Below are 23579 nucleotides of genomic sequence, written 5' to 3'. Positions count from 1 at the left end.
GTAGAGATGGACACGGAGGACAGGAGAGGGAGGAGTAGAGATGGACATGGAGGACAGGAGAGGGAGGAGTAGAGATGGACATGGAGGACAGGAGAGGGAGGAGTAGGGACAGGAAACAGACATGAAGAGGACAGAAAGGGAGGAATTGGGGGTTCCCTCACCTGGGTCACCAACATCATGTGGGACCACATTTCTTGTCTTCACAGGAGCCATAGTCCCGCTCATTAAATAGCGTCTCTGCTCCAGATCCTGCTGGAGAACCGCCGCCGCTGGAGGAAAGACAAATGTTCCATGTGAGAGGATTGTTAGGTTGGAAAGATCTCAGGAAACTACGATGGAAGGAAATTTACAAATAGAAAAATACAAAATACAGATATAATCCAGGAAGCTGTTGACTAGGAGGCAGAAGAGGATGGGGACGAGAGCCATGGAGAGGAAGGAGTTGCAGGCCACCTAGTGGCTGTAAGTGTCATTACACATCTTACCTGCTCCAACCTGTACATATGGGACCTTCGCCTTTGCTGGGGGGGAAAAAAGCACATCAACAACCCCCCCAGGGGGAGGGGGGAGTCACTTACCCATATCATACTGCAGACTGAGCTCCAACTGTGGCCACAGCATGACGAGTGCAAACGAGGCGTAGAAGTGTACGTCATATGTGTTATACATCCGATACTCCTGACCTGCCAGAGACAGGACCAGACATTACATTGGGGTGACTGTAAAGAGAGAACCAATACTTTGTCCCCTCCCCCTGTATATAATGGTGACTTCCTGTCCTGTGTCTCCTCCCCCCGTATATAATGATGACTTCCTGTCCTGTGTCTCCTCCCCCGTATATAATGGTGACTTCCTGTCCTGTGTCTCCTCCCCCCGTATATAATGGTGACTTCCTGTCCTGTGTCTCCTCCCCCTGTATATAATGGTGACTTCCTGTCCTGCGTCTCCTCCCCCGTATATAATGGTGACTTCCTGTCCTGTGTCTCCTCCCCCCGTATATAATGGTGACTTCCTGTCCTGTGTCTCCTCCCCCGTATATAATGGTGACTTCCTGTCCTGTGTCTCCTCCCCCCGTATATAATGGTGACTTCCTGTCCTGTGTCTCCTCCCCCGTATATAATGGTGACTTCCTGTCCTGTGTCCCCTCCCCGTATATAATGGTGACTTCCTGTCCTGCGTCTCCTCCCCCGTATATAATGGTGACTTCCTGTCCTGTGTCTACTCCCCTGTATATAATGATGACTTCCTGTCCTGTGTCTCCTCCCCCGTATATAATGGTGACTTCCTGTCCTGTGTCCCCTCCCCGTATGTAATGGTGACTTCCTGTCCTGTGTCTCCTCCCCCGTATGTAATGGTGACTTCCTGTCCTGTGTCCCCTCCTCCGTATATAATGGTGACTTCCTGACTACTCCAGAGGTGGGAACACCCCGAGGTGGGTGGGGACAGAAGTAGAGATAGATGAGAGCTGGTAACTTGATCCCTATACTGCCCTCTTCAGGGTGGATATTACAGGTTAGCGGTACGCACCCTCCAGGTAGGCAAAGCGCCCGTACTCCTCCAGAAGACTTTTCATGCCGGGGATCTCCTTCTCTCCAATCTTCATCAGATCGTCGTCCTCGGAACTGTCAGCCGGGACCTCCAGCCACACCGTCCCGCCGTCCGCCATGAAATACAGTTCATTGAACAACGCCGACTTGTACCAGGATGGGAGCCGCCTATGAGGGGGCAGAAGAAGGAGGCATGAGGTGGGGGAAGGATTCATATTCCAGAATGGGGGAGGCTGTGAGGAAGAAGACCTGTAAGTGACCTTCCTTTATTCATATGTAATAACTTCCACTCTGGTGACACCACATGGGACACAGAATCTACCCCTTCCCAGATAATGGTCACCCTGGAGATCTGTACCTACCTCTGCTGGACCTATAGATGAAGCGCCTCGGCTGGACCTATGGCTGGAGCCACCACCACTGGGCCTATAGGTGGAGCCACCACCACTGGGCCTATAGATGGAGCCACCTCCACTGGGCCTATAGGTGGAGCCACCTCCACTGGGCCTATAGGTGGAGCCACCTCCACTGGGCCTATAGGTGGAGCCACCACCACTGGGCCTATAGATGGAGCCACCACCACTGGGCCTATAGATGGAGCCACCACCACTGGGCCTAGGCCTATAGATGGAGCCACCACCACTGGGCCTAGGCCTATAGATGGAGCCACCACCACTGGGCCTATAGATGGAGCCACCACCACTGGGCCTATAGATGGAGCCACCTCCACTGGGCCTGGGCCTATAGATGGAGCCACCTCCACTGGGCCTAGGCCTATAGATGGAGCCACCTCCACTGGGCCTAGGCCTATAGATGGAGCCACCTCCACTGGGCCTAGGCCTATAGATGGAGCCACCTCCACTGGGCCTATAGATGGAGCCACCTCCACTGGGCCTATAGATGGAGCCACCTCCACTGGGCCTATAGATGGAGCCACCTCCACTGGGCCTATAGATGGAGCCACCTCCACTGGGCCTATAGATGGAGCCACCTCCACTGGGCCTATAGATGTGTGTGGCCCCCATTGTACACTGCATGTCTCTGTATATCAGTCATATCTCTCGGTACATGCTCCTCTCTCATATCTCTCTGTACATGCTCCTCTCTCATATCTCTCGGTACATGCTCCTCTCTCATATCTCTGGGTACATGCTCCTCTCTCATATCTCTCGGTACATGCTCCTCTCTCATATCTCTCGGTACATGCTCCTCTCTCATATCTCTCGGTACATACTCATCTGTCAGGATTGGGTCTTGCCAGGCCTCCATCTTCCGCTCCCATTCCTCATAGTGGAACAAACCGTAATGACAAAGAACCGACGCAGCATTCCCCTGACTGCCGAAAAACCGAGTGTACCGTCTGCAGAGAGAGAAGAGGGGGATGAGGATAACACAGACAGGGCATGGTGCAGTAACATGACTCTTCTCATGTCCAGGTTGGAGGTTTCAGAAGCCAACTAAAATCTGCAATCCGATCTATAAACAATCATTTTTATTTTTATCCAACCAAATTGGACCAAAGCGATCTCAGTCTCCTTGTTATGTGGAATCGTTTACAGTGGTCAGTGGTGGTGGACGGTCACGGGCAGCGATGGTGGACGGTCATGGTCAGTGATGGTGGTCAATGATGGTGGTCAGTGATGGTGGTCGGTGATGGTGGTCAGTGATGGTGGTCAGTGATGGTGGTCAGTGATGGTGGTCAGTGATGGTGGTCAGTGATGGTGGTCAGTGATGGTGGTCAGTGATGGTGGTCAGTGATGGTGGACGGTCATGGTCAGTGATGGTGGACGGTCATGGTCAGTGATGGTGGACGGTCATGGTCAGTGATGGTGGTCAGTGATGGTGGACGGTCATGGTCAGTGATGGTGGTCAGTGATGGTGGTCAGTGATGGTGGTCAGTGATGGTGGTCAGTGATGGTGGTCAGTGATGGTGGTCAGTGATGGTGGACGGTCATGGTCAGTGATGGTGGACGGTCTTGGTCAGTGATGGTGGACGGTCATGGTCAGTGATGGTGGTCAGTGATGGTGGACGGTCATGGTCAGTGATGGTGGACGGTCATGGTCAGTGATGGTGGACGGTCATGGTCAGTGATGGTGGACGGTCATGGTCAGTGATGGTGGACGGTCATGGTCAGTGATGGTGGTCAGTGATGGTGGACGGTCATGGTCAGTGATGGTGGACGGTCATGGTCAGTGATGGTGGACGGTCATGGTCAGTGATGGTGGTCAGTGATGGTGGACGGTCATGGTCAGTGATGGTGGACGGTCATGGTCAGTGATGGTGGACGGTCATGGTCAGTGATGGTGGACGGTCATGGTCAGTGATGGTGGACGGTCATGGTCAGTGATGGTGGACGGTCATGGTCAGTGATGGTGGTCAGTGATGGTGGACGGTCATGGTCAGTGATGGTGGTCAGTGATGGTGGACGGTCATGGTCAGTGATGGTGGTCAGTGATGGTGGACGGTCATGGTCAGTGATGGTGGTCAGTGATGGTGGACGGTCATGGTCAGTGATGGTGGTCAGTGATGGTGGACGGTCATGGTGGTCAGTGATGGTGGACGGTCACGGGCAGTGATGGTGGTCAGTGATGGTGGACGGTCACGGGCAGTGATGGTGGTCAGTGACGGTGGACGGTCACGGGCAGTGATGGTGGTCAGTGACGGTGGACGGTCACGGGCAGTGATGGTGGACGGTGATGGTGGACGGTGATGGTGGACGGTCACGGGCAGTGATGGTGGTCAGTGACGGTGGACGGTCACGGGGAGCGATGGTGGTCAGTGACGGTGGACGGTCACGGGGAGCGATGGTGGACGGTCACGGGGAGCGACGGTGGACGGTCACGGGGAGCGACGGTGGACGGTCACGGGGAGCGATGGTGGACGGTCACGGGGAGCGATGGTGGACGGTCACGGGGAGCGATGGTGGACGGTCACGGGGAGCGATGGTGGACGGTCACGGGGAGCGATGGTGGTCAGTGATGGTGGACGGTCACGGGCAGTGATGGTGGTCAGTGATGGTGGACGGTCACGGGCAGTGATGGTGGTCAGTGATGGTGGACGGTGATGGTGGACGGTCACGGGGAGCGATGGTGGACGGTCACAGTCAGTGATGGTGGTCAGTGGTGGTGGACGGTCACAGTCAGTGATGGTGGTCAGTGATGGTGGACGGTCACGGTCAGTGATGGTGGTCAGTGATGGTGGACGGTCACGGTCAGTGATGGTGGTCAGTGATGGTGGACGGTCACGGTCAGTGATGGTGGTCAGTGACGGTGGACGGTCACGGTCAGTGATGGTGGTCAGTGACGGTGGACGGTCACGGTCAGTGATGGTGGTCAGTGACGGTGGACGGTCACGGTCAGTGATGGTGGTCAGTGATGGTGGACGGGCAGTGATGGTGGTCAGTGACGGTGGACGGTCACGGGCAGTGATGGTGGTCAGTGACGGTGGACGGTCACGGGCAGTGATGGTGGTCAGTGACGGTGGACGGTCACGGGCAGTGATGGTGGTCAGTGACGGTGGACGGTCACGGGCAGTGATGGTGGTCAGTGACGGTGGACGGTCACGGGCAGTGATGGTGGTCAGTGACGGTGGACGGTCACGGGCAGTGATGGTGGTCGGTGACGGTGGACGGTCACGGGCAGTGATGGTGGTCGGTGACGGTGGACGGTCACGGGCAGTGATGGTGGTCGGTGACGGTGGACGGTCACGAGCAGTGATGGTGGTCGGTGACGGTGGACGGTCACGAGCAGTGATGGTGGTCGGTGACGGTGGACGGTCACGGGGAGCGATGGTGGTCAGTGACGGTGGACGGTCACGGGGAGCGATGGTGGACGGTCACGGGGAGCGATGGTGGACGGTCACGGGGAGCGATGGTGGACGGTCACGGGGAGCGATGGTGGACGGTCACGGGGAGCGATGGTGGACGGTCACGGGGAGCGATGGTGGACAGTCACAGTCAGTGATGGTGGTCAGTGGTGGTGGACGGTCACGGTCAGTGATGGTGGTCAGTGATGGTGGACGGTCACGGTCAGTGATGGTGGTCAGTGATGGTGGACGGTCACGGTCAGTGATGGTGGTCAGTGATGGTGGTCAGTGATGGTGGACGGTCACGGTCAGTGATGGTGGTCAGTGATGGTGGACGGTCACGGTCAGTGATGGTGGTCAGTGATGGTGGACGGTCTTGGTCAGTGATGGTGGTCAGTGATGGTGGACGGTCATGGTCAGTGATGGTGGTCAGTGACGGTGGACGGTCACGGGCAGTGATGGTGGACGGTGATGGTGGACGGTCACGGGCAGTGATGGTGGACGGTGATGGTGGACGGTCACGGGCAGTGATGGTGGACGGTGATGGTGGACGGTCACGGGCAGTGATGGTGGACGGTGATGGTGGACGGTCACGAGCAGTGATGGTGGTCAGTGATGGTGGACGGTCACGGGCAGTGATGGTGGTCAGTGACGGTGGACATTGATGGCGGTCAGTGATGGTGGACATTGATGGCGGTCAGTGATGGTGGACATTGATGGCGGTCAGTGATGGTGGACATTGATGGCGGTCAGTGGTGGTGGACGGTCACGGGCAGCGATGGTGGTCAGTGACGGTGGACGGTCACGGGGAGCGATGGTGGACGGTCACGGGGAGCGATGGTGGACGGTCACGGGGAGCGATGGTGGACGGTCACGGGGAGCGATGGTGGACGGTCACGGGGAGCGATGGTGGACGGTCACAGTCAGTGATGGTGGTCAGTGGTGGTGGACGCTCATGGTCACTGGTGGTCACTGGGAGGGGACAGACACATACCGGCAGTACTCTCTCTCTCCTGAACCGAAGCGGACCCGGGGCATGTCCCAGGACAGACAGAATTCCAAAGTCCCGCGTCCCCCGGAGCTCACCGAGCATCCTCCTGCCACACCCGCTGCAATCTTCTTCCCCTTCACGGTGTGAGAACTCGGGCCTGTGCCATTATTATATTATTATTACAATACAGGATTTACAGTCACAACAGTTTATGAAGCATTTTATAATATAAAGGGAGAAAGTACAATTCAATACAAGAGGTTTAGGAGGGTCCTGCTCCGGAGAGCTTGCACTCTAATAGGAAGGGGTAGGTGATCCAGGGTTCATGTTGGATTCAGTCAGGGCCTCCTCTATTACAGGAACCCCAGAATTTGTCTACTCACAATTGACTCTGGGAGGCAGCACTAGGGACCCGTCTTCACCATCTGTATGTCCCAGGGGCTCTAAACTAAGGCGGGTGGCTTCAGAGCTCAGAAATGCCCCCGGATGGGCGCCCCTAGTATGATGAATAGTGGAACATTTGGGGGGTGTTTCTGGAAACCATCCCAGAGCAAACTGGTGATTTCTAAGTGTCTGGGACTGGGACTTCCCAGGATGCACCAGAAGGATTGTTAATATTCGGATGGTGCCAATCCCTTGTAGTGACCCCTATTACACAACTGGGAAGAGAAAACAGGAAGAAGACCTTCAAGGACTTGTGTGAACCCTCCCCTTGTGTCCCGAAAAATGAGCCCTCTCCTTGTGTGTCCCGAAAGAGGAGCCCTCCCCTTGTGTGTCCCGAAAGATGAGCCCTCCCCTTGTGTGTCCCGAAAGATGAGCCCTCCCCTTGTGTGTCCCGAAAGATGAGCCCTCTCCTTGTGTGTCCCGAAAGATGAGCCCTCTCCTTGTGTGTCCCGAAAGATGAGCCCTCCCCTTGTGTGTCCCGAAAGATGAGCCCTCCCCTTGTGTGTCCCGAAAGATGAACCCTCTCCTTGTGTGTCCCGAAAGATGAACCCCCTCCTTGTGTGTCCCGAAAGATGAGCCCTCCCCTTGTGTGTCCCAAAGATGAACCCCCTCCTTGTGTGTCCCAAAAGATGAGCCCTCTCCTTGTGTGTCCCGAAAGATGAGCCCTCTCTTTGTGTGTCCCGAAAGAGGAGCCCTGTCCTTGTGTGTCCCGAAAGAGGAGCCCTCTCCTTGTGTGTCCCGAAAGATGAACCCTCTCCTTGTGTGTCCCAAAAGATGAGCCCTCCCCTTGTGTGTCCCGAAAGATGAACCCCCTCCTTGTGTGTCCCGAAAGATGAACCCCCTCCTTGTGTGTCCCGAAAGATGAGCCCTCTCCTTGTGTGTCCCAAAGATGAACCCCCTCCTTGTGTGTCCCAAAAGATGAGCCCTCTCCTTGTGTGTCCCGAAAGATGAGCCCTCTCCTTGTGTGTCCCGAAAGATGAGCCCTCTCCTTGTGTGTCCCGAAAGATGAGCCCTCCCCTTGTGTGTCCCGAAAGATGAACCCTCTCCTTGTGTGTCCCGAAAGATGAACCCCCTCCTTGTGTGTCCCGAAAGATGAGCCCTCCCCTTGTGTGTCCCAAAGATGAACCCCCTCCTTGTGTGTCCCAAAAGATGAGCCCTCTCCTTGTGTGTCCCGAAAGATGAGCCCTCTCTTTGTGTGTCCCGAAAGAGGAGCCCTGTCCTTGTGTGTCCCGAAAGAGGAGCCCTCTCCTTGTGTGTCCCGAAAGATGAACCCTCTCCTTGTGTGTCCCAAAAGATGAGCCCTCCCCTTGTGTGTCCCGAAAGATGAACCCCCTCCTTGTGTGTCCCGAAAGATGAACCCCCTCCTTGTGTGTCCCGAAAGATGAGCCCTCTCCTTGTGTGTCCCAAAGATGAACCCCCTCCTTGTGTGTCCCAAAAGATGAGCCCTCTCCTTGTGTGTCCCGAAAGATGAGCCCTCTCCTTGTGTGTCCCGAAAGATGAGCCCTCTCCTTGTGTGTCCCGAAAGATGAGCCCTCTCCTTGTGTGTCAAGGGAGGTGTCCAGCTTTAGTAGAGGGCTCATTGGATCTGCTACTGCAATCTGTGCAGAGATCTGTTCCCTGATTGGTGGATGCAGCACTGATAAGAACTACTTCATGATCTCAACACTTACTAGGGGTGGAGTTCAAACGTCCGTCTTCCAGCAAGTCTTTCCAAATGTCCTGTCCCATCCCATTGGGGTCAAACTCTGTACAGTGGGAAACGTGTATCCCGGGCTGGGGGAGAAACACACAACTGATCACCCAATGTGACTCCACCAACGACCCCCCCTGATCTGATCACCCAATGTGACTCCAATGACCCCCCCGATCTGATCACCCAATGTGACTCCAATGACCCCCCCGATCTGATCACCCAATGTGACTCCACCAACGACCCCCCCTGATCTGATCACCCAATGTGACTCCACCAACGACCCCCCCCGATCTGATCACCCAATGTGACTCCACCAACGACCCCCCCCGATCTGATCGCCCAATGTGACACCACCAACGACCCCCCCGATCTGATCACCCAATGTGACACCACCAACGACCCCCCCTGATCTGATCACCCAATGTGACTCCACCAACGACCCCCCTGATCTGATCACCCAATGTGACTCCACCAAACGACCCCCCCTGATCTGATCACCCAATGTGACTCCACCAACGACCCCCCCTGATCTGATCACCCAATGTGACTCCACCAACGACCCCCCTGATCTGATCACCCAATGTGACTCCACCAAACGACCCCCCCTGATCTGATCACCCAATGTGACTCCAATCACCACCCCCCCGATCTGATCACCCAATGTGACTCCACCAACGACCCCCCCCTGATCTGATCACCCAATGTGACTCCACCAACGACCCCCCTGATCTGATCACCCAATGTGACTCCACCAAACGACCCCCCCGATCTGATCACCCAATGTGACTCCAATGACCACCCCCCCGATCTGATCACCCAATGTGACTCCAATGACCCCCCCCCCGATCTGATCACCCAATGTGACGGCACCAATGACCCCCCCTGATCTGATCGCTCAATGTGACCCTGCCAATGACCCCCATGATCAGATAACCCAATGGTAATCCATCAATCAGCCCCCCGATCCAACATCCCAATGTGATGCCGCCAATAAAGTCCCTCATCCAACCATCTGACGTTATGCAACCATTAAGCCTCCTGATCCGGCCGCCCAATGTGACGTCATCAATAAGCCCCTCTGATTCCACTGCTTATTGTGAAGCCACCAATGAATCCCCTCATCTGACCACTATTGTGGCGCTAGGAATAATCCCCTCATCCAACCGACCAATGTGATGCCACCAATAAGCCTCCTCATCTGACCACCCATAGTGACGGCAGCAACGAGGCCCCTTTTTTACTGGTACATGTGATGTGAGGGATGCCACCAATGAGCTCTGTCTCCCATCATGTGATTGCTCCTAAGGAGAACTCACTTGTACGGCTATGTCCAGGACCCTTGTCATGTGATTCTTCCCTCATATGGCTATGGACCTCGATAATGACCCTCATCATATGATCCCTCTCACTTACTCGCTGTCATACGGCAATGGACCTTGACAACGACCCACATCATGCAATCCCCCCCCACCCACCTAACCCCTCTTGTAAGATATGGACTACCTTGATAATGACCCGAATATTGTGATTCTTTCCCTTTGCTTATGGCTATGGATCTTGATAAGGATCCTCATTGAGCGGTTCCTCCCCCTACCTTTCGCCTCTTGTAAGATATGGATCTTGATAATGATCCTTATGCTGTGATCCCTCCTGCTTACTATCTTTGCTATAGCTATGGACTTAGATAATAACCCTTGTAATGCTACTGCCCCCCCTCACTTAACCCCTCTTGTAAGATATGACCCTTGATCATGATCCTCGTCATGTGATCGCTTCCACTTACCCTCTTTCATACAGCTATAGACCTTGATAATGACCCCCATACTGTGATCGCTTCCGATTACCCTCTTTCTTATGGCTATAGACCTTGATAATGACCCCCATACTGTGATCTCTTCCACTTGCCCTCTTTCTTATGGCTATGGACCTTGATAACGACCTTCATCATGTGATCCCTCCTGCTTAGCCTCTTTCATACGGCTATGGACCTTGATAATAACCCTTGTCATGCGATTCCTCCCTTCAATTAGCCCCTCTTGTAAGATATGGACCTTGATGATGACCCTCGTCCCACTTACCCTCCCACTTACCCTCTCTCGTACGGCTATGCCCAGAGTGAATGCATTGACGGCGGTACAGTGATGAAGCAGCACACCAGACACTGCCTCCCCCTCTCTGCTGAGATGGAAAGGCTCATTCCAATGGCCCCCGGCCTTGTCCGTCTTGGTGCCGCTTCCATTCCTCATGGTGAACATGATGGTCACTTCAACCTCCTCATCTCCAGAATTCTCCACATCCCAAACAAAGGTGGCCAGCGGCAGCGAGGAGTCCTGAGGAAGAGGAGATGTTACACAATTAGTAAGGCTAAGTGAGAACTTTGCTCTACAACAAAACCCTCCCTCAGCTTCTAATAACAGAAGCACTTACATCTCTAAATCCATAAACACTATTGTATCTGCTTCTGAAGATTGGAAAAAGAGAATGAAGAGAAGGAGCATAATGACGAGGAAGGATGTGAGGAGGAGGAAGATGAGGAGTATAACCGCTAAGGCACATTGGAGGACAATGGTAATGGTCAGTGGTGGACAGTGGTGGTCAGTGGTGGACAGTGGTGGTCAGTGGTGGACAGTGGTGGTCAGTGGTGGACAGTGGTGGTCAGTGGTAATGATGAAGTGGGAAGTCTGGGAGGAAGAGATGAAAGAGGAAAAGGAGGAGGAGTGTAACCGCTAAGGCATATTGGAGGCCAATGAGGATGGTCTTTGGTGTATGGTGGTGGACAGTGGTGAACAGTGATGGTTTGTGGTGGACAGTGATGGTTAGTGGTGGTCAGTGGTGGACAGTGATGGCCAGTGGTGGACAGTGGTGGACAGTGATGGTTAGTGATGGTCAGTGGTGGTCAGTGGTGGACAGTGGTGGACAGTGGTGGACAGTGGTGGACAGTGATGGTTAGTGGTGGACAGTGATGGTTAGTGATGGACAGTGATGGACAGTGGTGGACAGTGATGGTGAGTGGTGGACAGTGATGGTTAGTGGTGGACAGTGATGGACAGTGATGGACAGTGGTGGACAGTGGTGGCCAGTGGTGGACAGTGATGGTTAGTGATGGTTAGTGGTGGACAGTGATGGACAGTGATGGTCAGTGGTGGACAGTGATGGTCAGTGGTGGACAGTGATGGTCAGTGGTGGACAGTGATGGTCAGTGGTGGACAGTGATGGTCAGTGGTGGACAGTGGTGGACAGTGATGGTCAGTGATGGTCAGTGGTGGACAGTGATGGTCAGTGGTGGACAGTGGTGGACAGTTATGGTTAGTGGTGGACAGTGATGGTCAGTGGTGGACAGTGGTGGACAGTTATGGTTAGTGGTGGACAGTGGTGGACAGTGATGGTCAGTGATGGTCAGTGGTAATGATGAAAAGGGAAGTCTGGGAGGAAGAAATGAAAGAAGAAAACGAGGAGGAGTGTGACCGCTAAGGCACATTGGAGGCCAATGAGGATGGTCTTTGGTGTATGGTGGTGGACAGTGGTGGACAGTGATGGTTAGTGGTGAACAGTGGTTGTCAGCGGTGGACAGTGATGGTTAGTGGTGGACAGCGATGGACAGTGGTGGACAGCGGTGGACAGTGGTGGTCAGCGGTGGACAGCGGTGGACAGCGATGGTCAGTGGTTGACAGTGATGGTTAGTGGTGGACAGCGATGGACAGTGGTGGACAGCGGTGGACAGTGGTGGTCAGCGGTGGACAGCGATGGTCAGTGGTGGACAGTGGTGGTCAGTGGTGGACAGTGGTGGTCAGTGGTGGACAGTGATGGTTAGTGGTGGACAGCGGTGGACAGTGGTGGTCAGCGGTGGACAGCGGTGGACAGTGGTGGACAGTGATGGTTAGTGGTGGACAGTGATGGACAGTGGTGGACAGTGATGGTCAGTGGTGGACAGTGATGGTTAGTGGTGGACAGTGGTGGACAGTGGTGGACAGTGGTGATGATGAAGAGGGAAGTCTGGGAGGAAGAAATGAAAGAAGAAAACGAGGAGGAGTGTGACCGCTAAGGCACATTGGAGGCCAATGAGGAGATAAGGAAACCCCCACTAAGATGGCTCCCACGTCCCCCATCGGCGTCCATACTACAAAACAAACTTGCTAACCACCTATAAAAATAGCAGTGCAGTCAGCAGGACTTCCTCAGATACAGAGTTAGCACTCCCTAGAAGCACATTTAACCGTTTGGGGTGTCAAACTGGTGCTCCTCCAGCTATTGCAATACATGCCTCTGCCTGTGGGAGTCAGGCTTTTTCCCGTTAGCCTCACAATGCCTCATGGGACTTGTAGTTTTACAACAGCTGGAGGGCGGCCAGTTTGAGACCCCCCTGATCAATACTAATCATAATATAATTGAATGTTATTAAAAACTCTCCCTTTGCTTTTCAATCTGGAGCCGCCGTCTTTTTCTGAAAATGCCATCCAATATGGCCGCCTGGAGGGGTCCCGTACAGTGCAGAGCGTGTACAGAACTTCCCTCAGTGACATCATTTCCCGCTTGTGTGATTGGCTCACCGACTTCCCCAGAAGTCTGCACTAAGATACAAGTCAGATTTTAGGCCTCCCCTGCAACACAAATGTCATTTTTGGTGAGATTTTCCCAATCGGAACGCGTCTACAGGAATGCAGGCCCAGCGGCTTTCCTCATTGGTGCCCTGAAGGTGCGGCAGCTGGTTGGCAATTATGAAACCACAACCATTAGACTCACTTTCCCGCACGGACACAGAGAAACACACAGGGGTTCCTTCAGAATAACAAAAAGGGAGGAATCTGCAGCAAAGTGTTTTATAAGCCTTGTAATGTAGAGGGGTGAGGTTTTCTCAATAAAAGCGGAGTTGCTCTTTAAAGACTTTGTGTCCTTCGAAGCACGAGAGAGAAAAATACAAAAATAAGCGTGATCAAATCCCCCCCGCCAATGGAAGGTGGGCTCTTACCAGAGGTGCAGGACTCAGACATGACGTCTCCGGTGCCTCAGGTAGGTGTCGGTGGATGTAGGGAAATGGATGAACATCGTGGATATAAAATAAAGGAAACATCCACAGAGTGCAAAACCGTAAAAACACTCTTCAAATGTGCAAAAGAGATTAAAGATACACCTCATGAGATAAAACAAGCGTAACATCAATCCAGGACAAACAGACCATGCATGGAGGTAGAGAAGTTTGTGTACACAGCAAGACCAGTGTGGCAACGGCACGTACATAGGCTCCGCCTTACATGTTTCGTCATAGGCTCCGCCCTACATGTTTCGTCACAACTGACGGCATCCATTTTTTCTCCATCCACTGAGACATACTTGAAGCACTGGAGACTTTATGTTCCTGGAGGACATGTGATGTCTGATGATGATGATAGATCATATTGAATGCATGCGACTAATAGGGTGCTGCAACTCTGGTAAGAGTCCATCTTACATTGGTGGTGGATCACGTGGTGGAATTTGATCACACATACCTTCAGAATGGTTATTTTTTCACGGTCATATCAACATTTTTGTGATTTTTTTAAATTTTTTTTACACATTCTTTTGGGGTGGAGATGCGACTGTGCGAGTGGAGCTGCAAAGGTTAACAAATAGCCCCCCCCCCCCGCTCCGTAAAAGTGGGAGTTCATGACAAGGAAGGCTTACCCGGAGGACTTGGAGGGTCTCCACAAGGAGGTCAAGGAAAAGCACCAGCAGCATCCCTAATAGAGATGATGGGAGGCCGAAACCTGTCCTGGGACCAAAATATTGGAAGACTGAGGCATTATCAGGAGACCTACCCCTTTACACAAGAGCTCTGAGGAAGGGTGTATGTCTCCCGAAATGCGTCAGTCTGCCAATCATTTGGTCCCAGGACAGGTTTCAGTTGCTTGTGAGTATCCATTCGCCTTGGTGGATTCAATACATTTGTTTATGGCAATGTGCAAGGTGTGTGCGCCACCCTCCTGAGTGTTACCGAAGTGCTCTACACATGCCTACCCATAGAAGACCCACCACAAGAGATGAGACCAGAAGATTCCATGCCCTCAATGAGGACTAAGCCCCACACCATGATACCCCCAGCCTGAACCAGTGATAGCCCACCCCCCACACCATGATACCCCCAGCCTGAACCAGTGATAGCCCACCCCCCACACCATGACACCACCAGCCTGAACCAGTGATAGCCCATCCCCCACACCATGACGCCACCAGCCTGAACCAGTGATAGCCCACCCCCCACACCATGACGCCACCAGCCTGAACCAGCAACAGCCCACCCCCCACACCATGACGCCACCAGCCTGAACCAGCGATAGCCCACCCCCCACACCATGACGCCACCAGCCTGAACCAGTGATAGCCCACCCCCCACACCATGACGCCACCAGCCTGAACCAGTGATAGCCCACCCCCCACACCATGACGCCACCAGCCTGAACCAGCGATAGCCCACCCCCCACACCATGACGCCACCAGCCTGAACCAGCGATAGCCCACCCCCCACACCATGACACCACCAGCCTGAACCAGCGATAGCCCACCCCCCACACCATGACGCCACCAGCCTGAACCAGCGATAGCCCACCCCCCACACCATGACGCCACCAGCCTGAACCAGCGATAGCCCACCCCCCACACCATGACACCACCAGCCTGAACCAGCGATAGCCCACCCCCCACACCATGACACCACCAGCCTGAACCAGCAACAGCCCACCCCCCATACCATGACGTCACCAGCCTGAACCAGCAACAGCCCACCCCCCACACCATGACACCACCAGCCTGAACCAGCGATAGCCCACCCCCCACACCATGACGCCACCAGCCTGAACCAGCAATAGCCCACCCCCCACACCATGACACCACCAGCCTGAACCAGCGATAGCCCACCCCCCACACCATGACGCCACCAGCCTGAACCAGCAATAGCCCACCCCCCACACCATGACGCCACCAGCCTGAACCAGCAACAGCCCACCCCCGACACCATGACACCAACAGCCTGAACCGGCGATAGCCCATCCCCCACACCATGACACCAGCAGCCTGAACCAGCAACAGCCCATCCCTCACACCATGACACCACCAGCCTGAACCAGTGATAGCCCACCCCCCACACCATGACGCCACCAGCCTGAACCAGCAACAGCCCACCCCCCACACCATGACACCACCAGCCTGAACCGGCGATAGGCCATCCCCCACACCATGACACCAGCAGCCTGAACCGGCGATAGCCCATCCCCCACACCATGACACCAGCAGCCTGAACCGGCGATAGCCCATCCCCCACACCATGACACCAGCAGCCTGAACCGGCGATAGCCCATCCCCCACACCATGACACCACCAGCGCTAAATTCTGACCCCACCGTCTGAATGTTGGAGCTGAAATCCAGACGCATCAGACCAGGCAACGTTTTTTCCAATCTTCTATTGTCCAATTTTGGTCATCCTGTGCCAATTGTAGCCTCAGTTTCCTGTTATTAGCCAACAGGGGTGGCGCCCAGTGTGGTCTTATGCTGCTGTAGCCCATCTGCTTCAAGGTTGCATGTGTTGTGTGTTCAGAGATGGTATTCTGCATACCTCGGGTGTAACGAGAGGTTATTGGAGTTCCTGTTGTCTTTCTATCATCTGGAACCAGTCTGCCCATTCTCCTCTGACCCCAGCAAGGCATTTTCCTCCACACAACCGCCGCTCACTGGATATTTTCTCTTTCTGCCACCATTCTCTGTAATCCCGAGAGATGGTTGTGTGCGAAATCCCAGAAATACTCCAACCGGCCCGTCTGTCACCAACAATCATGCCGCATTCAACGTCACCGAGATCCCCTTTCTTCCCCCATGTGATTGGCGGATTAACAACTTGTGTTACTGACCAGTTGAGTAGATGTACCTAATAAAGTGTCCGGTGAGTGTATGTATTACATACAGCATCACTAATGGCTCTATGCAATTTATTTCTGAAACGCGTTGGGCGATTCCTGTTTGATGGGCCCATCAAGTACAAGGCTAACAAGAATTTGGTGGAAGGAGGGTGCTTCCAATCTCCAGAGGAAGAGCTGGTCTAGCAGGCTTAAAGGGAAAGTCTTTGGGGCCGAAGGGGATTTCAAAGGGCCAAGACTGGAAACAGAAGCAACAAGCGGACGCTTTCGTTTTTTCAGATTGGAGCGCCCCAAATCAATAAGAGCCGGAAGGGTGTAATATGGGGGGGAGTAGCAGACTCCTCGGGGGTAAGCTCAGTCAGGGAGATAACTTGTCCAACAACTCCAGCCAGACATGGTCATATAGAAATTGCAGGAGGATGCCGGAGCGGTCTGGGGGCCCCCCCTGAGGTCAGTAGATAACGGGGTGATTTGGGTCATAAAGTCCGGGAGGATTGTAGCTGATAAATGAGAAGATCCGATCACACCCGAGAGAGATGAGTGGACAGAAGAGACTTCCGATGCCGGAGGGCAACGTGACTGCAGGCTGTGCAAGATGGAAGGGAGGGAGGTTACTATGTGTGTGGGGGGGGGGAAGGGAGGGGTATGTGTGGGGTGGAAGATTTTCATTGCTAAATATTATCCTCGGTTTATAGTTTTGTTACAGATGACAATTATCTGCTATAAATAATGAGACTTTGAACCGGCGGAGACACGGCGAATGTGATCAGGAATCGCACCTCGTGCTTTATTAATCCAAACACCGTGACCTGATCCGTGTGGTATGGGGAGGAACAACATGGAAAGGGAAACCAGGGGTGGTACGGGGGAGACTGGGGGTACAATAGAAGGTAACCAAAAGGGGGGTGGTACAGAGGAGCCAGGGGTACAATAGAGGGTAACCAAAGGGGGTAGTACAGAGGAGCCTGGGGGGACAACAGATGGTAACCAAAGGGAGTGGTACAGAGGAGTCGGGGGTACAATAGAGGGTAACCAAAGGGGGTGGCACAGAGGAAGCCAGGGGTATAATGGAAGGTAACCCAAGGGGGTGGTGGTACAGAGGAGTCTAGGATGGGGAGGGGATAGGGACAATAGAGGGTAACCAAAGGGGTGGTACAGAGGAGCCAGGGGTACAATAGAAGGTAACCAAAGGGGGTGGTACAGAGGAAGCCGGGGGTACAATAGTGGGTAACCAAAGGGGGTGGTACAGATGAGTCGGATAGGGACAATAGAGGGTAACCAAAGGGGATTGTACAGAGGAGCCGGGGGGGGGGACGGGGGACAATAGAGGGTAACTAACGGAACCCCGTCACACACCACTTGAGTGCCGTCATCAGCACACTGCTTTCTCCAATGTCGAACCTCCGATATCAAATATTACAGCCACATATTGCAAGTACCAGACAAGACTAGCTTAGTTACAAACTGAACATGGAAGTGTTTATTAGAACATGAATACAGTCTTATATACACTTGAGGAGGAGGGTCCCCCTTCTGATCATATTACTCTTAGGGCCCTTTCACACGTGTGGACTGTTCAGCTCTGCCTGTCAGTTTTTTCAGCTGATCTGGACGGTCGCTCCATACATCTCTATGGAGTGACAGATGTCAGTGGTGACATGTCGGCTGACATCCGATACGATCCACAAAATCCAGACGGATGGAAACTATTTTTCATCCGTCTGGCGGATCAGATGAAAATGGACAGGCGGTCCGTAACCATCCGATCCCCCATAGAGGAAAGCGGAGATCTGACAGGTCCATCTCGGCACAGTGTGGGACTCAGCTCAGACTTAGCGGGGACCAGCGGAGCGATCCCTACTGAGCAAGCAGATGGTTGAATACGGATCCGCACATGTGAAAGGGAACTAACAATACATACATAAATGACTACAAGCTCATTAAACTAGTCATTTACCGAGCCTAGGTGACTCAGAGATATGACCTTTCAGGTCAGACTTGTCTTCTTCCAGCTCAGAAGACACAATACACATTATCACAAGTATAAACACAGAAAACCTTCTCACAATAGCAGGAGCCCCCAGAATTAGCAGACGGTCTGTCTCCTACATTGGTGACCATGGAATTCACAGCTAAGCAATGTACTGATTAATCAGGGATAGCAGACGGCAAAACTCACACAGTGTTCCATCATTCTGACACAGTGGAATGAATGTATCATTTATTTCTTGAGGGATATTGTGGATAAATATTACTGCCCCATTTCAAGTAATCCAAACCGCATTGTCAGTGTCCATTAACCACTTCAGCCCCAGGAGGATTTGCCCCCTTAATGACCAGGCCATCATTTGTGATGCAGCACTGCGGTACTTTAACTAAGAGTTGCGCGGTCGTGCGATGTTGTACCCAACACAATTGACATCCTTCGCACACAGGAGAGCCGACCTTCTGCCATATAACGACAGCAGCTGGTCAGCAAATGGTTAAATAGCTGTCCATTTTCTCAGTCACCTCCCAATAGACACAGGGTCACTTAGACATAGGAGGTGCATGGCGATCCCAACCTCTCCAAAGGATTCTGGGTTCCACAGGCCCCCCGCCCAAAGTGACTCCTGTCACATCTCTCCCCTTTCAGCAGGGAATTAACACAGGAGAAGACCCCAGACGGGTTGACTCCAAAGTTAGTCCGTAGTTCCAGTCCTCCAATGCCCGTACCCACACAGTACACCAAACAAATTGTTCCAAACAGAGCATTACTAACCAAGCCAACCTCTGCCTCTCTCGTAGAACATACCCACCGCTGGGGGGAGTGCAGATTGGTCCTTCTTCCTGGAGTCCTTTCCACCACTGGAGGAGAAGACAGGGTGGCTGGGCACACTCTATTGATGTTGGTGATCCGGGTCGACTGCCCACCATCCCTGAGGTATACAGATGGAGACTGAAGTCCCATCCACCGACAACAGATCAAGCTGCAGTTTTGAGGTGCCGATTGCATTCTCTCCCTGAAGCTCCTGTGGAGTGGATTGTGGTGTGCAGAGGCCAGTAGTGTTCTGCCCGGTTAGTGCTTCAGAGTTCACATCATCCGCTCCGTCTGACTGTCAAGGAGGGAAGATGACAACCTCTTCTCCCTTCTCCCCATGGATCCTGATCTGCTGCTCGGGAGTGACTTCCACCTCCTCACCCTGGGCCTCCCGAACTGCCACAGGTGTGGGGCAGAGGTCATGGACCCCCTGTCCGGTGGCCAGCGCTTCAGCTGGGTTGGGCGTCACCATTCTGGGGCCCCGTCTGCTGCTGGGACAACCTCTCTCTTGTACTGTATCCCAGGTGTACGAATCCTTGTTGGGGAGGAGGGATGGCTGCTTCCTCTCCCTGCATCTCTGCAATCCACTGGGGAAGAAGAACCACCACCTTCTCACTTCGGGCCTCAAAAATGGCCACGGGTGTGGAGCAGGGCTCTACAGTACTCTGTCCTGCTGCCAGCACTTCTGCTGGGGGTTTGCTAGAAGTTTCCTCCTCTACAGAGACGTCTATTAAATCCCCAGTGTCTGGAATTTCTAAAAGTCCAGGGGATGGGCTGGTGGCCCTTGTGGGGGGATAGGAACAATAGGGGGTAACCAAAGGGGGTGGTACAGAAAAAGCTGGGGTGGGGGGGAGAGGAAGAAGGGACTGTGACAGGAGTCATGTTGGGTGGGGGATTTGCAGAACTCAGCTTACCTTGAAGATCTCTGGAGACTCCGTGTCCAGCCCCCTTGGCCCCTCTTATGTGTAAATCACCCTGCGTCCATTAGGGGCACAGGGTGACTGAGAGCCCCACCAATAGAGGGTAACCAAAGGGGGTGACAAGGTAGAATACAGTTCAGCTGGGGGCAGTAGTTGAGGGTGGTAGAAGAATACAGTACTTCACACCCAAGATGGAGACACTGGAAGGTTGTATTGGGGAATGGGAGGGGAATCGCCTACCTTGGCAGACGACTCATCCATAACCTCCTCCGATGAAAAGTCAATTAAATACACTTCAGAACTGTCGGCTGGTACTTCTGGATAGTCCCAGGCGAAGGGAGCCCAGCCCTGGCACTGAGCAGAGTCTAGCAGGTGCCTGTAGCTCCCATTCCTGAACGGCCAGAAAACTCTATATCTTCCAGTGCCCTTCCAAGACGTTCAGTATCTCTTCTCTGAAATCCATGATTTTGTCCAACCGCCACTCCAAATCGCTCCCAAAGTTATGGTCCCCTGACAGCTTCCCGTACAACAGTCCCAGGCTGTCGTAGCCAAAGCCTTCCATTGGGCTGTCACCCACTATCCAAGGGCATGCTTGGGATGGATGCCACCGGAGGGCTCTGTAGCCCTCATCCAGCTTCATCTCTGCCCAAACCAGCCTGATCAATTCAGCTGTCTGCTCCTTGTGCGGTTTCTCCCAAAAACATCCCCCGCAATCCATACTGTGACCAGGACCTTTCCTGGATCGAGGGGAGAACTTTTACCCCATGGTGTTGCTCGTGGGCTAGCGCTTCCTTCCAGAGTTCCCAGCGGATAGAATCAAACCATCCCAGCAGGATCTGCTCTGATACCGGTCCTCTGTGCTGCATCTGCATCTTTCGCAACCTCCTTCCGAAATCCTCTTCCATGGTGGCCGGTATCTGTACCTCTCCTCCTCTTCCATGGTGGCCGGTATCTGTACCTCTCCTCCTCCTCCATGGTGGCCGGTATCTGTACCTCTCCTCCTCCTCCATGGTGGCCGGTATCTGTACCTCTCCTCCTCCTCCATGGTGGCCGGTATCTGTACCTCTCCTCCTCTTCCATGGTGGCCGGTATCTGTACCTCTCCTCCTCTTCCATGGTGGCCGGTATCTGTACCTCTCCTCCTCTTCCATGGTGGCCGGTATCTGTACCTCTCCTCCTCTTCCATGGTGGCCGGTATCTGTACCTCTCCTCCTCTTCCATGGTGGCCGGTATCTGTACCTCTCCTCCTCTTCCATGGTGGCCGGCATCTGTACCTCTCCTCCTCTTCCATGGTGGCCGGCATCTGTACCTCCCCTCCTCTTCCATGGTGGCCGGCATCTGTACCTCTCCTCCTCTTCCATGGTGGCCGGCATCTGTACCTCTCCTCCTCCTCCATGGTGGCCGGCATCTGTACCTCTCCTCCTCTTCCATGGTGGCCGGCATCTGTACCTCCCCTCCTCTTCCATGGTGGCCGGTATCTGTATCACTCCTCCTCTTCCATGGTGGCCGGTATCTGTACCTCTCCTCCTCTTCCATGGTGGCCGGTATCTGTACCTCTCCTCCTCTTCCATGGTGGCCGGTATCTGTACCTCTCCTCCTCTTCCATGGTGGCCGGTATCTGTACCTCTCCTCCTCTTCCATGGTGGCCGTTATCTGTACCTCTCCTCCTCTTCCATGGTGGCCGTTATCTGTACCTCTCCTCCTCTTCCATGGTGGCCGGTATCTGTACCTCTCCTCCTCTTCCATGGTGGCCGGTATCTGTACCTCTCCTCTTCCATGGTGGCCGGTATCTGTACCTCTCCTCCTCTTCCATGGTGGCCGGTATCTGTACCTCTCCTCCTCTTCCATGGTGGCCGGTATCTGTACCTCTCCTCCTCTTCCATGGTTGGCCGGTATCTGTACCTCCCCTCCTCTTCCATGGTGGCCGGTATCTGTACCTCTCCTCCTCTTCCATGGTGGCCGGTATCTGTACCTCTCCTCCTCCTCCATGGTGGCCGGTATCTGTACCTCTCCTCCTCCATGGTGGCTGGTATCTGTACCTCTCCTCCTCTTCCATGGCGGCCGGTATCTGTACCTCTCCTCCTCTTCCATGGTGGCCGGTATCTGTACCTTTCCTCTTCCATGGTGGCCGGTATCTGTACCTCTCCTCCTCTTCCATGGTGGCCGGTATCTGTACCTCTCCTCCTCTTCCATGGTGGCTGGTATCTGTACCTCTCCTCCTCCTCCAGGGTGGCCGGTATCTGTACCTCTCCTCCTCTTCCATGGTGGTTGGTATCTGTACCTCTCCTCCTCTTCCATGGTGGCCGGTATCTGTACCTCTCCTCCTCTTCCATGGTGGCCGGTATCTGTACCTCTCCTCCTCTTCCATGGTGGCTGGTATCTGTACTTCTCCTCTCCTATCTGGACCTTGAATCCAGGTGGAGGTTTGGATGTCCCAGTCTGCAGGAAGCATCCTACTGCTTGCCACCAATGTAGCAGAATGTCCCCCACAATCCGCTTGAGTGCTTCCGTCATATACCACTTCCTCCCAGTCTGAACATCAGATATCAGACATTACAGCCAAACATACAACACTAGCGGGCACTCGCTTGTAAGAACATGGAATGTTTATTTGAACAAACACCCAAATATATATACACACCAGGAGGACATCTCTCTAGCAATAAAAACTATAACCAGAAACAGAATTAACATTGCTAATTAACTAGTCCCTTAAAGCAGCCGACGTGACTCTGTGCCCACCTGGCCATTGTTGTGATTAATCAGGATTTCACTACAGGTCAGACTTGTAGTGACTGAGCTTTACATAGTAGATTATAGATTATCATAAGTATAAACACAGAACACCTTCTCACAATAGCAGGAGACCACCAGTAGCAGGCGGACCGTCTCCTACATTGTACAGAGGCCAATGTGAGCAGCTCTTTCAATTAACCTGTAGAGTTCAGGATCAAACCAACCAGGAATAGTCTTATATATCCTGGGAGATATTGTGGATAAATATTACTGTCACATTTTAAAGTAATCCAGGCCACAATTTCTTGGTCACCCTGTGCCCCTAATGGACACACGGTCACTTAGACCTAGGAGGGGAATAGGGAACTGAAACAAGGGTTTCCCAACCTATCCAAAGGGATTCTGGGTTCCATGGGGCCCCTGCCCAAAGTGACTTCCGTCACAGTAACCAAAGGGGGTGGTGGTACAGAGAAGTAGGGGGGGGGGCAATAGAGGGTAACTAAAGGGGGTGGTGGTACAGAGGAGTGGGGGGGATAGGAACAATAGGGGGTAACCAAAGGGGGTGGTACAGAAAAAGCTGGGGGGGGGGGGGGAGAGGAAGAAGGGGACCGTGACAGGAGTCACTTTGGGTGGGGGGATTTGTGGAACTCAGCTTACCTTGGAGATCTCTAGAGACTCCGTGTCCAGTCCCCCCTGGCCCCTCTTATGTGTAAATCACCCTGCGTCCATTAGGGGCACAGGGTGACTGAGAGCCCCACC

The 23579-nt window shown here is 53.6% G+C and overlaps 1 protein-coding gene across 1 annotated transcript in view; it reads right to left on the bottom strand.

Annotated features, from left to right (window-relative positions):
* GBA2 (glucosylceramidase beta 2) overlaps positions 1-23579 on the bottom strand; it is a gene marked incomplete in the record, with an annotated part of 106283 nt that overhangs the window by 8863 nt on the left and 73841 nt on the right. Inside the window, 7 exon segments of the mRNA XM_077478229.1 lie at positions 162-269; positions 579-683; positions 1528-1715; positions 2782-2907; positions 6347-6500; positions 8458-8560; positions 10571-10810. Of these exon segments, the coding sequence (XP_077334355.1) occupies positions 162-269; positions 579-683; positions 1528-1715; positions 2782-2907; positions 6347-6500; positions 8458-8560; positions 10571-10810 (1024 nt within the window).

Source organism: Lithobates pipiens, unplaced genomic scaffold, assembly GCF_037356315.1.
Source record: "Lithobates pipiens isolate NorthernLeopardFrog02 unplaced genomic scaffold, aLitPip1_a1.2 Scaffold_13, whole genome shotgun sequence".
NCBI classification, from domain to species: Eukaryota; Metazoa; Chordata; class Amphibia; order Anura; family Ranidae; genus Lithobates; species Lithobates pipiens.
Note: the sequence above shows the minus strand (reverse complement) of the source record. Positions and strands in the feature narration are given on the sequence as shown.